This window comes from Bos taurus, unplaced genomic scaffold (assembly GCF_002263795.3).
Source record: "Bos taurus isolate L1 Dominette 01449 registration number 42190680 breed Hereford unplaced genomic scaffold, ARS-UCD2.0 Leftover_ScbfJmS_261_1982, whole genome shotgun sequence".
Classification (NCBI taxonomy): Eukaryota; Metazoa; Chordata; class Mammalia; order Artiodactyla; family Bovidae; genus Bos; species Bos taurus.
The window spans coordinates 31,678-44,604 of NW_020191576.1; the positions used below are offsets into that span (position 1 = coordinate 31,678).

General features: G+C 40.2%; 1 protein-coding gene across 1 annotated transcript; it reads right to left on the reverse strand.

Moving 5' to 3' along the window:
- Positions 1–11,602: 11,602 nt before the first annotated feature.
- LOC616431 (late histone H2B.L4) lies at positions 11,603–12,103 on the reverse strand. Its single transcript, XM_015461574.2, has one exon. The coding sequence runs from the start codon at positions 12,101–12,103 to the stop codon at positions 11,603–11,605; it is 501 nt and encodes a 166-aa protein (XP_015317060.2).
- Positions 12,104–12,927: the final 824 nt, after the last annotated feature.

Genomic DNA, 12,927 nt, shown 5'->3' on the forward strand with positions numbered 1-12,927 from the left:
TGAGTGGAGGAGCCTGGAAGGCTGCAGTCCATGGGGTCGTGAAGAGTCAGACACAACTGAGCCACTTCACTTTCACTTTTCACTTTCATGCACTGGAGAAGGCAATGGCACCCCACTCCAGTGTTCTTGCCTGGAGAATCCCAGGGACAGGGTGCCTCGTGGGCTGCCGTCTATGGGGTTGCACAGAGTCGTACCCGACTGAAGCAACTTAGCAGTAGCAGCAGTGAATCTATAGATTGCTTGGGGAAGTATACTCAATTTCACTGTATTGATTCTTCTGATCCATGAACATGGTATGTTTCTTCATCTATTTGTTTCATCTTTGATTTCTTTCATCAGTGTTTTATAGTTTTCTATATATAGGTCTTTTGTTTCTTAGGTAGATTTATTCCTAAGTATTTTATTCTTTTCATTGCAATGGTGAATGGAATTGTTTCCTTAATTTCTCCTTCTGTTTTCTCATTGTTAGTGTATAGGAATGCAAGGGATTTCTGTGTGTTGATTTTATATCCTGCAACGTTACTCTATTCATTGATTAGCTCTAGTAATTTTCTGGTGGTGTCTTTAGGGTTTTCTATGTAGCAAACAGTGAGAGTTTTACTTCTTCTTTTCCAATCTGGATACCTTTTCTTTCTTTCTCTTCTCTGATCGCTGTGGCTAAAACTTCCAAAACTATGCTGAACAGCAGTGGTGAGAGTGGGCACCATTGTCTTGTTCCTGACTTTAGGGGAAATGCTTTCTATTTTTCACCATAATGTTTGCTGTGGGTTTATCATAGCTGGCTTTTATTATGTTGAGATATGTTCCTTCTGTGCCTGCTTTCTGGAGGGTTTTTATCATAAATGGATGTTGAATTTTGTCAAAGGCTTTCTCTGCATCTATTGAGATAATCATGTGGTTTTTATCTTTCAATTTGTTAATGTGCTGAATCACATTGATTGATTTGTGGATATTAAAAAATCCTTGCATCCCTGGGGTAAAGCCCACTTGGTCTTTTTAATATGTTGTTGGATTCTGTTTGCCAGAATTTTGTTAAGGATTTTTGCATCTATGTTCATCAGTGATATTGGCCTGTAGTTTTCTTTTTTTGTGGCATCTTTGTATGGTTTTGGTATTAAGGTGACTGTGGCCTCATAGAATGAGTTTAGAAGTTTACCTTCCTCTGCAATTTTCTGGAAGAGTTTGAGTAGGATAGGTGTCAGCTCCATAAGCTTAATAGCTGATCCTTTAGCAGAACTCCGCAGGCCAGAAGGGAATGGCAGGATATATTTAAAGTGTTGAATGGTACAAATCTACAGCCAAGATTACTGTACCCAGCAAGGATCTCATTCAAAATTGATGGAAAAATAAAGAGCTTTTCAGACAAGCAAGAGTTAAGAGAATTCAGTACCACCAAACCAGCTTTACAACAAATGTTAAAGGGACTGATATAGTCAAGAAATACAAGAGAAGAAAAAAGATCTACAAAATCAACCCCAAAGAATTAAGAAAATGGCAATAGGAACATATATATCAATAATTACTTTAAATATAAATGGATTAAATGCTCCAACCAAAAGACACAGACTGGTTGAATGGATACAAAAACAAGACCCATATATATGCTGTCTATGAGAAACCCACTTCAGACCTCAAGACACATATGGACTGAAAGTGAGAGGATGGAAAAATATATTCTATGCAAATGGGAAACAAAAGAAAGCTGGAGTAGCAATCCTCATATCAGACAAAATAGATCTTAAAGAAGATTACAAGAGATAAGGAAGGGCACTGCATAATGATCATGGGATCAATTCAAGAGGAAGACATAACAATTGTAAATATCTATGCACCCTACATAGGAGTACCTCAATACATAAGACAAACATTAACAAACATAAGAGGAGAAATTGACAGTAACACAGTAGTGGTAGGAGACTTTAACACCCCACTCACACCAATGGACAGATCATCAAAGGAGAAAATTAATAAGGAAACACAAGTCTTAAATGATACATTAGAGGAGATGGATCACATTGATATCTTCAGGATATTCCATCCAAATGCAGAAGAATACAGCATTCTTTTCAAGTGCACATGGACCATTCTCCAGGGTAGACCACATCTTGGATCACAAATCAAACTTCAGTAAATTTAAGAAGATTGAAATCTTATCAAGCATCTTCTCTGACCACAACGCTATAAGACTAGACATCAATTACAAGAAAAAAACTGTAAGAAACACCAACACATGGAGATTTAAAAATGTGTTTCTAAATAACCAACAGGTTACTGAAGAAATCAAAAGGGAAATAGACACATACACACATACGCAAAGATCAACTCAAAATGGATTTAAAGACCTAAATATAAGACCGGAAACTATAAAAATCTTAGAGGAAAACATAGGTAGGAGACTCAATGACATAAAGCAAAGCAAGATCCTCTATGACCCACCTCCTAGAGTAATGGAAATAAGAATAAGTAAACAAATGGGACCTGGTCAAACTTAAAAGCTTTTGCAAATCAAAGGAAACTCTAAGCAAGGTGAAAAGACAACCCATGGAATGGGAGAAAATAATAGCAAATGAAACAACTGACAAAGGATTAATTTCCAAAATATACAAGCAGATCATACAACTAATTGCCAGAAAACAAATAACGCAATCAAAAAGTGGGGGAAAGACCTAAACAGACATTTTTCCAAAGAAGACATACAGATGGCTAACAAACACATGAAAAGACACTCAACATCACTATCGGAGAAATGCAAACCAAAGTGAGATATCACCTCCTACCGGTCAGAATCAGTTCAGTTCAGTTGCTCAGTCGTGTCTGACTCTTTGCAACCCCATAAATCACTGCACGCCAGGCCTCCCCGTCCATCACCAACTCCTGAAGTTCATTCAAACTCACATCCATCGAGTCGGTGATGCCATCCAGCCATCTCATCCTCTGTCATCCCCTTCTCCTCCTGCCCCCAATCCCTCCCAGCATCAGAGTCTTTTCCAATGAGTCAACTCTTTGCATGTGGTGGCCAAAGTACTGGAGTTTCAGCTTTAGCATCATTCCTTCCAAAGAACAACCAAGACTGATGTCCTTTAGAATGGACTGGTTGGATCTCCTTGGAGTCCAAGGGACTCTCAAGAGTCTTCTCCAACACCACAGTTCAAAAGCATCAATTCTTCGGTGCTCAGCTTTCTTCACAGTCCAACTCTCACATCCATTCATGACCACTGGAAAAACCATAGCCTTGACTAGACGGACGTTTGTTGGCAAAGTAATGTCTCTGCTTTTTAATATGCTGTCTAGGTTGGTCATAAATTTCCTCCCAAGGAGCAAGTGTCTTTTAATTTCACGGCCGCAGTCACCATCTGCAGTGATTTTGGAGTGCAGAAAAATAAAGTCAGCCACTGTTTGCACTATCATAGGCAATGGGAATTTACTGTATGGCTCAGGAAACTCAAACAATCAACCTAGAGGGGTGGGATGGGGAAGGAGGTGGGACCGGGGTTCAAAAGGGAGAGGATATATGTAAACCCATGGCTGATTCATGTTGGGGTTTGACAGACAGCAACAAAATTCTGGAAAGCAATTATCCTTCAATAAAATAATAAATTAAAAAGAAAAAAATTCATACAGATGTATCTAGTTACTTATCTTCTAACAGAGAATCTTTTGATCTTTAAAACAATAACTTTCATGACCTGCAATTTTGTGTCCATTAGGGAGTGTCCATGGAAGGCATTTCAAACATCTATCTCCACTGGTACAGCCAGTCGGGGACTGGCAGCCTGTGAGTCACAGCTGTTGACTCAAAGTGTGGTTGAGTGACCAGAGCTCAAGAGATAATAGCCTTTCTATGAAAATCGGGCTGGAGATTAGGGGGAAGGAACTGTGGTACTTGGCCAGTTCTTTTTGGTTCTTTATTTATATTTAGCTATGGAGATTTAAGGACATGAATGCAGAGCGGGTCATGTCTTCAGGCCCTTACAGCAATGTAGAGGAGAATTATCAGCAATAAAACCTACAGTATCTCCTTTTACCTCAAAATGTTTGAATGGCCAGCTTCATGGCGAAGTTCACGGCTTTTCTTGTCCATTCCCTTTTCTTTGTGGTCCAGGAAGATTTTTATTTTAATTTCATTTGTGTAAATTTCCTATATATGGAGTGATGAATTTTAATGGTGTTGCTGATTTTCTATTAGTTTCCTTGATAAACAAGTTTCTAGCTTATGCCATCCGTTGAGAGAGAACAATCTGTGGAATTTCAATCCTTTACAATTTATTATGATTTTCTTTGAAGCTCATTATTACATCCTATTGTGAAATATTTCATTTGAATATTTAAAATAAGCTGTAAGTAACCCTTTTGACTAGGATGATGACATGTGTGGAGGATATCTCTGTTATGCAAACAATGAGATAAAAGTGATATAAACTACAAAATTCAAAAATTTCAGTGCTCATTCTTCGCAGCCAGTGTTCTTGCCTGGAGAATCCCAGGGACGCGGGAGCCTGGTGGGCTGCCGTGTATGGGGTCACACAGAGTTGGACATGACGGAAGCGACTTAGCAGCAGCAGCAGCATTCTTCACAGAGATCAAAAACAAATTATTATACCTCAGACAGAGCACCACCTCCTGAAGAGTAAAATGGGGGCAAGATTTGATTCCAGAGAGAGTTAATGGACTATTGCAAACATGAATGGGGCCAGTATCACCTCCAGACCTCTCTTTGAGATCAATAGAAAAAGAATTTAGGCAATAAGCCCCCTCAAGGAGTTCATTTCTTATTATTGTTTTGTAATGTTGAAAATTAAGGATTTTGAAGAGGAAAAGGAGCTTATTATGCAAGCTACATTAAAATCAACCATGAAATCCAGTGCATACCTTACTGTTTCAGCAATTAGAAATTGGAATATCCACTGGGAAAAAAAATTCAGAAGTGGAAACTCTGTGCAGATCCAGGTGCCTTCTCTGAGAAACAAATGTGAACCATTTGAAAAGCGTGACTTCAGAAAACGCCTTAATGTCTATGTTGCTAATAGTTGCTGCTTCAAAACATCAGTTTTTCTTCCTATGAGTCAGGAATGCGTTACCAAGGTAGATTTAGAAAAGGCAGAGGAACAAGAGATCATATTGCCAACATCTGTTGGATCATCAAAAAAGTAAGAGAGAGTCCGGCCCCTGGGTCCACGTGGCGCGAAAATAGGAGGGTCATTTCCTTGTGCACCGTCCTCATCCTTCAGAAGGCCGGGAGGCCCCAGGGCTCAGCCGAGTTCTAGGAGAGAACTTTGGCTCCAGCATTAACATTCTAGTGCTGTGTCATTTCCCCAGTAGCAGGTTGTGAACTGATCAGGCTGGATGTGATCCTCTGTTGAAGCACGAAGACGAACTCTGGATGGTGGAGAAAGAAGTGGAAAGGAAGTTTGTTCAGAAGAAGCTTGAGAAGATGATGAACGGATAGACTGACAACAAGACTTGGGAGACAAGTTGCATCCAGCTTCAATAAAGTACAGACAGAAAAAAAGCAGTGACTAAGAAAATTGGAAAAGTGCTTCCTCTGATATCAGACTATCTTTTAAGGGAACAACTTTTTCAACCTAGAGTTTGAAACACAATTTAGAGTTAGTTGTGTAGGAAAGAATCATCAATTTAGATAGTGTGGAAATCTGCCACAGCTTACTCCTTGTAGTAATAATAACCCTTTTTGTAAAAGGGTATAAAATCAGTGTGGAAATGCCTTCATTAAAAATTTGAATCCCACATGATACCAGAGCATTCATACTGGAGAGAAAACCTATGAATTTACTGAATGTGGGAAAACTTTCATTTGTATGTTGCACCTCATTCAATGTTGAAGTCAGGCTGGAGAGAAATCCTGTGCTTCTAAAGAATATTGAAAAGCCTTTACCTAGATAACATCTCATTGAGCAGAAGAAAATTCATACTGGAGAGAAGTCAGTGAAGGTTATAAATCTTCACTGAATATTTTAGAAAATTTAGAGTTAGAGAGCTCTGAATGTACTGATTATGATAAAGTTTTCTCTTGAACCTTATCTCTTACTCTGTATTCGAAAGGCCATACACAGAGAAGCCCAGCACATGTAAGAAATGTGGAAATACCTTCAGCTAAAAGTAAATTTTCATTTATCAAAAAATTCATACAAGAAAGAAACCTTGTGAATGTGGGAAAGCTTCCATTCAGATGTCACACCTCAGTCAGCAGAGAATTTGTAGTGGGGAAAACCCCTTTGCCTGTAAGGTATGTGGGAAAATCTTCAGCCACAAATCAACTCTTACTGAGCATGAGCATTTTCATAATAGAGAGAAACCTTTTGAATGTAATGAATGTGGAAAAGCATTCAGCCAAAAGCAGTATGTCATTAAACATCAGAACACCCATACTGGAGAGAAGCTTTTTGAATGTAACGAATGTGGAAAATCCTTCAGCCAGAAGGAAAATCTTCTTACCCATCAGAAAATTCACACTGGAGAAAAACCTTTTGAGTGTAAGGACTGTGGGAAAGCTTTCATTCAGAAGTCAAACCTCATCAGACACCAGAGAACTCACACAGGAGAGAAGCCCTTTATATGTAAGGAGTGTGGGAAAACCTTCAGTGGCAAGTCGAACCTTACTGAGCATGAGAAAATTCATATCGGAGAGAAACCCTTCAAGTGTAATGAATGTGGAACAGCTTTTGGTCAGAAGAAGTACCTCATAAAACATCAAAATATTCACACTGGAGAGAAACCTTATGAATGTAATGAATGTGGAAAAGCCTTCTCTCAGCGAACATCACTTATTGTACATGTGAGAATTCATTCAGGTGATAAGCCGTATGAATGCAATGTATGTGGAAAAGCCTTCTCTCAAAGTTCATCTCTTACTGTACATGTGAGAAGCCACACAGGTGAGAAACCCTATGGTTGTAATGAGTGTGGGAAAGCTTTCTCACAGTTCTCAACCCTTGCTCTACATTTGAGAATACACACAGGTAAGAAGCCTTATCAGTGTAGTGAATGTGGGAAAGCTTTCAGCCAAAAGTCACACCACATTAGACACCAGAAAATTCATACCCATTAAAACCCTGTGGATATCATGAAAGGTGTTCATCAAGAATTTACACCTTACAACACATCAGAAATAATGAAGGAAGGCATCACAAATGAGGGAAGCAAAAGCTAAAAACTTAAAGGACACCAGAGAATTCATCTTGAAGAGAAAGACATTTGTATGATTGAAGTCCTGTATCCAATAAAAACCATACTGCAAAGGTAATACTGAAAACTTAAGATGCATTTCCACTAAAATTGGGAGTGGAAAACATTTTTATGATTGCCATCTGCATGAATCTGGAGATCTTCACCAGTGTAATAAAAACAAAGCTATAAGCATTAGAAAGAGACTTCTATGGTATTGATTTAGCAGAACAGAAGAGATTCTGCAAAAACCTATGCATTTATTAGAATTTATAATATAGAAAAGGCATCAGGAGCTGAGAAGCTAATGGGACTATTTTAAAAAGTGCTTTGGAGGTAATTTGTTCTCCAAGGTTGGGGGGGGGGTGGGGGGATAGCACATGAACTATACACAAAGATAAAGGGATTGAGTTAAAAGCAGAAGTATGAGAAAGCTATATAGTAAAATGGTTATGACCTTGGGAATGGGAAACATTCCTTATGGCAAATTGAAAAATATCTAGCAATTCTACTCTGAGTTTGTATGCTCAGGAAAGTATGTACCAGACTATTTACTGTGGCATGATTTGTAGTACTCATTAATTGGGAACAAATTCCCATCAGGAACAAAATGGAAAATACTTAACGATGGAATACTGTATATCTGTAAAGTGTAATAAATGAGATCTATATGTATTAGAAAGATCTCAAAAGTCATGTTGAGGGGGAAAGAAAGTTGCAGAATGACATAATACGATGACATTTTTGTAAATTTGAATTAAAACTTCCTCACAGAATTTCAGTGCTATATATTGGTAATGGATACATATATGTATGTATGTTTTTTAAGTGTTTTTGAAATGGGTTGGAAGTATACAGATCAAACTCTTGATAGTGGTTGCCTGTGAAGAGTGGAGAAGGGAAGGGAATGCGTGTGGGGGAGGGGGCTGTTAGAGGGAGACTTCAGTTTTATATATAAACATCAATTTCTCTTAAAAAAAAGACTGCAGAAAATATATTGAGATACTGGTTAATTCTGGATTGTGGTATATGGATATCTTGTCTTATTTTTTGTACTTTTCTGTATTTTTAAATTTTCTCAAAATTAGTAAGAATGGGGGTGAGGATGGGAACACTGTACCTATAGACATCATGTTCTAACGGATTCATTCCCAATCAACTACTAAACTTTTTATAGGAAATATTTCTAAAATTTTATCAATGAGTGGATGGACTTGCTCTCTATGTAGTAGGAAATTATCTATTTTATTAAAATTAAAACTGACAGTATAATCCAAATGTTTTAATTTATTTATATCTTCATGTTTTTGACACTATTTTGTGACATATCATTTGAGCTTAGGAAGTTTTAAGAACATTTAGTTAAAGATTAACATAGACTTCATATAATTTGTCATTTTCAGATAAACTGACTTTGGAATGACCAAAAAAAAAAGTAAGAGAGGTCCAGAAAAAAATCTACTTCTGCTTTATTTATTGACTATGCCGAAGTCTTTGACTATGTGGATCACAGCAGACTATGGATGCATTTGTGGGGGCACTTTTTCCTTCTGAGCTGGAAGGAAAGTCCGATGCTGTAAAGAGCAATATTGCATAGGAACCTGGAATGTTAGGTCCATGAATCAAGGCAAATTGGAAGTTGTTTTATATATTATACTCTGTTTACACTTATTAATAGATAATTGGTATATTACTCTGTGCTGTACAGCATATCCTTGTTGCTTAAAGTTCAAAATGAATAATTTAAAATATAATGAAATATTAAGTTCTAATGAAAACCATTGTAAATTAAAAAGGACTGAAATCGCAGAGTGCTTTCTCTCTCTCCAAGGATGTAGTAAGCTTGAAATCAATCTTTTAAAAAAGAAATAGGAGAATAGAATTATGGATAGGGGGAAGGGGAGGAGAGGGTGAGATGCATGGAAAGAGTAACATGGAAATTTACATTACCATATGTAAAATAGATAGCCAATGGGAATTTGCTGTATGGCTCAGGAAACTCAAACAGGGGCTCTGTATCAATCTAGAGGGGTGGGATGCGGAGGGAGATGGCAGGGAGTTCCAAAAGGGAGGGGATATATGTATACCCTAGGCTGTTTCATGTTGACCAAAACAGCAAAATTCTGTAAAGCAATAATCCTTCAATAAAAATTAATTAATTAAAAAATAAAAAGTATCTCAAAATAAACAAAAATAAAAGGAATAGGGAAATCACCAACTACTTTGAAATTCAGCAATAAACTTATAGAAATAAAAATGTCAATGCACCAAGAAGAAAACACATGGACATTACATTCAGTAAATACTATCATAAGCAATAGCAGTCAAATACGTGAGGTAGAAGAAGGAGTCATCTTATTTCTCTTATTGCTGAACATCGTCCTCCTCCTTATTTTGATGCAAGGAGCTAGAGACATGTCCCACAACAAGAAATGGATGCATGCATGTGCGCTAAGTCTCTTCAGTTGTGTCCCACTCTTTGTGACCCTATGAACTGTGGCCCACCAGGCTCCTCTGTCCCTGGGAATTATCCAGGAAAGAATACTGGAGTGGGTTTCCATGCCCTCCTCCAGGGAACCTTCTCCATCTAGGGACAGAACCTGGGTCTCCTGTGTCTCCCGCATTGCAGGCAGGTTCTTTACTACCGGCACCACCTGGGAAGACCCAAGAAATGGATGTGCGCATGCTAAGCCGCTTCAGTCGTGTCTGACTCTTTGAGACCCTATGGATTGTAACCCGCTAGGCTCCTCTGTCCATGGGACTTTCCAGTAAGAATACTGGAGTGGGTTGCCATGCCTTTCTCCGGGGCATCTTCCCAATCCAGGGGTTGAATCCATGGCTCTTACGTTTCCCACATAAGAAGGCAGGTTCTTTACCACTAGCACCACCTGGGAAGCCCCAAGAAATGGATGCCTGTACTTAAATCGCCATGGTTAACAGCAGGTGCTTGAATGGAAAAACATCAGGGAAACTATCACCCCACGCTCCCGCTCCATCTCTAGGCTGAGTGTCACAGGAAGGTTGTTATTTGTTCAGCCCTCCTCACTCTACCATACGTTTGGCCAATTGCTTTATCTCATGGGCTACCAGTCCCTCATTGGCTGCTACTGTGGAGACTGTGGCTACGTTCACTGTCACTGGACTATCCCATCATCCCTGCAAGTTTGCAATTCAGTCAGGGTTTTTTTTTTTTTTTTTTTAAAGCAAAATGTTCTAGGTTGCAAACAAAAAATAGGGTCAGAGAAATCTGGATAAGGTAATTTCAGAAGATATGGTGTTTGATTCCAGAAATTTAGAATTTTCTTATTTAACACTGTGTTTGAGTCCTATTTTACACATGGAAGTGAATTGGGATTGAAGGAATAGAATGGGTAAATGTGATTTTTACATCTGCTACTGCTGGTGCAGTGGTAAAGAATCTGACTGCCAATGCAGGAGACGAAAGAGACACAGCTTCTATCCCTCGGTCAGAAAGATCCCCTGGAGTAGCAAATGACAACCCAGTTCAGTATTCTTGCTTGGAAATTTTCGAGGAGATAGGAGCCTGGTGGGCTCCTGTCCATGGGGTCAGAAAGAGTCGGAGGTGACTGAGTGACTGAGCACACATACACACACACACTGCTCTTTGTGTGCCTGCGTGCTACCTTGCTTCAGTGGGGCTCGACTCTTTGCAGACCCTATGGACTGTAGCCCACCAGGCTCCTCTCTCCATGGGGATTCGCCAGGAAAGAATACTGGAGAGGGTTGCCATGCCCTCCTCCCGGGGATCTTTATGACCCAGGGATGGAACCTGCCCCTCCTGCGACTCCTGCATTGCAGGCGGATTCTTTACTGCTGAGCCACCCGGGAAGACCACACTGTTTTTTATCGGTTGCTATACCTCATACCGCTAAGAGTCGGACACGACTGAGCGACTTCACTTTCACTTCTCACTTTCGTGTATTGGAGAAGAAAATGGCAACCCACTCCAGCGTTCTTGCCTGGAGAATCCCAGGGACGGGGGAGCCTGGTGGGCTGCCGTCTATGGGGTCGCACAGAGTCGGACACGACTGAAGTGACTTGGCATAGCATAGCATAGCATAGCATACCCCATATAAAAATCTCTGGGTGATACCTAAATATAGACGGGAGAATGCAAATGGAAAAGGCCAACGAAACTTGTAGGGAAAGAATTTTGACCATAAAGATCCCTAAAATTACTGAGAAACCATGAACAGAAATAACCACTTACGAAAGTGACGAGTTGCGAAAAGTACACGATTTTCCATGGAACAAATGACACAACCGACACATATTGAAGCAAAGTTAACGAGGTTTTTAATGTTTTCTTTGGGGTAGAAATGTTTTAAAGATTAAATGTAGGGCCTAAGGGGAGAACCCTTAAGTCTGGTTTGCGATGGTCAGACAGTCCTGAGGCAGTTCATCTGCAGGTGTGGTATCCGATGAGCGACTTGGTGGCCACGTTTATGGCATACTTGCAGAGGTCCCCAGGCAACAGAAGACGCACAGCTGCCTCGATGTCTTCGTGCGTGATGGTGCGGCGCTTGTTGTTGCGGGCCAGGCGCCCGGCCTCTTCGGCTATCCGCTCAAACATATCTTTCACAAACGAATCCAGGATGTTCACGGAGTCGCGGGAAAGACTCATGCCTTTATGTATTTGCCTCAGCACCCTAGGGAAATAGGTAGCAAAACGTGAGAAATTGTCGTTATGGCGGTGCCGGCGACGGCGACGGCGGCCATTAGCTGTCTTCTGCTTTGCCTTTTTTGGTTCCGCATCACACGGCTCTGGTTTGGAGGTCTCCGCTTTCGCCATCTCCGTTTCAGAGGGCTCAGTTTCGGAGGTGCCAGTTTCTTTGGTGATCACGTCTTCCTCATAGCCGTCAGGGGATGGTTGGGACACGACAGAGCCGCCATTCTCCATAGCTCAGCGCAGAAGAACAGCGAGGGGGTTGAAGGCCGTTGGCTGAATGTATAGGCCCTGCTTTCCCTGACGTCACAGACACTGTCCACATCTGATTGGATGCAAGGCAGGGAGGCGTGTTACTATGGCAGCCCATGTCACGTGATACTGGACGTCCCACTTCCCAACTCCTGATGCGCCCCTCCCCGACGTTTAACCCCCAGTCAGCCAAACTCCCCTGGTGGCTCTGACGGTCAAGTGTCTGTCTACAATGCGGGAGACCTGGGTTCGATCCCTGGGTCGGGAAGATTCCATGGCGAAGGAAAGGGCAACCCACTCCAGTACTCTTGCCTAGAAAATCCCATGGACGGCGGAGCCTGGTGTCCATGTGGTCACAAAGAGTTAATTGAACATTAAATAATTGTTACAGTAAATAATTGGTACCCTATTGTTTACTTTGTGGGAAAAATTACTAGAAGCATGTATTCACCAAACCTATTAATTTTCACCATTGTTTGTCTCAAATAGAAACTCCCCATGACTTACTTACCTTTGAGGGAAGAAGGCTTTTTTTTTTTTTTTGGTATTAGTTTTCTTCAGTTTGGGCCTGTCAGACTTCTCTACTTCAGACAAGTCTGACTTATCACTCATGTTGACCAAAAGATAGAAAAGAAATATTTAAAAAACTGCCCTGGTAGAACTACTATCATACTAAGGAGTAAGAGTCAAAATTGTCATATTTAATGTCAATATGTATTTTACCTGCTGATTTTCAAAAGGCAAACAGCAACAGATCTTAGAAGAGTCATGTCTTCTAAGATCTTAGAAGAGTCATCAGAAAATAG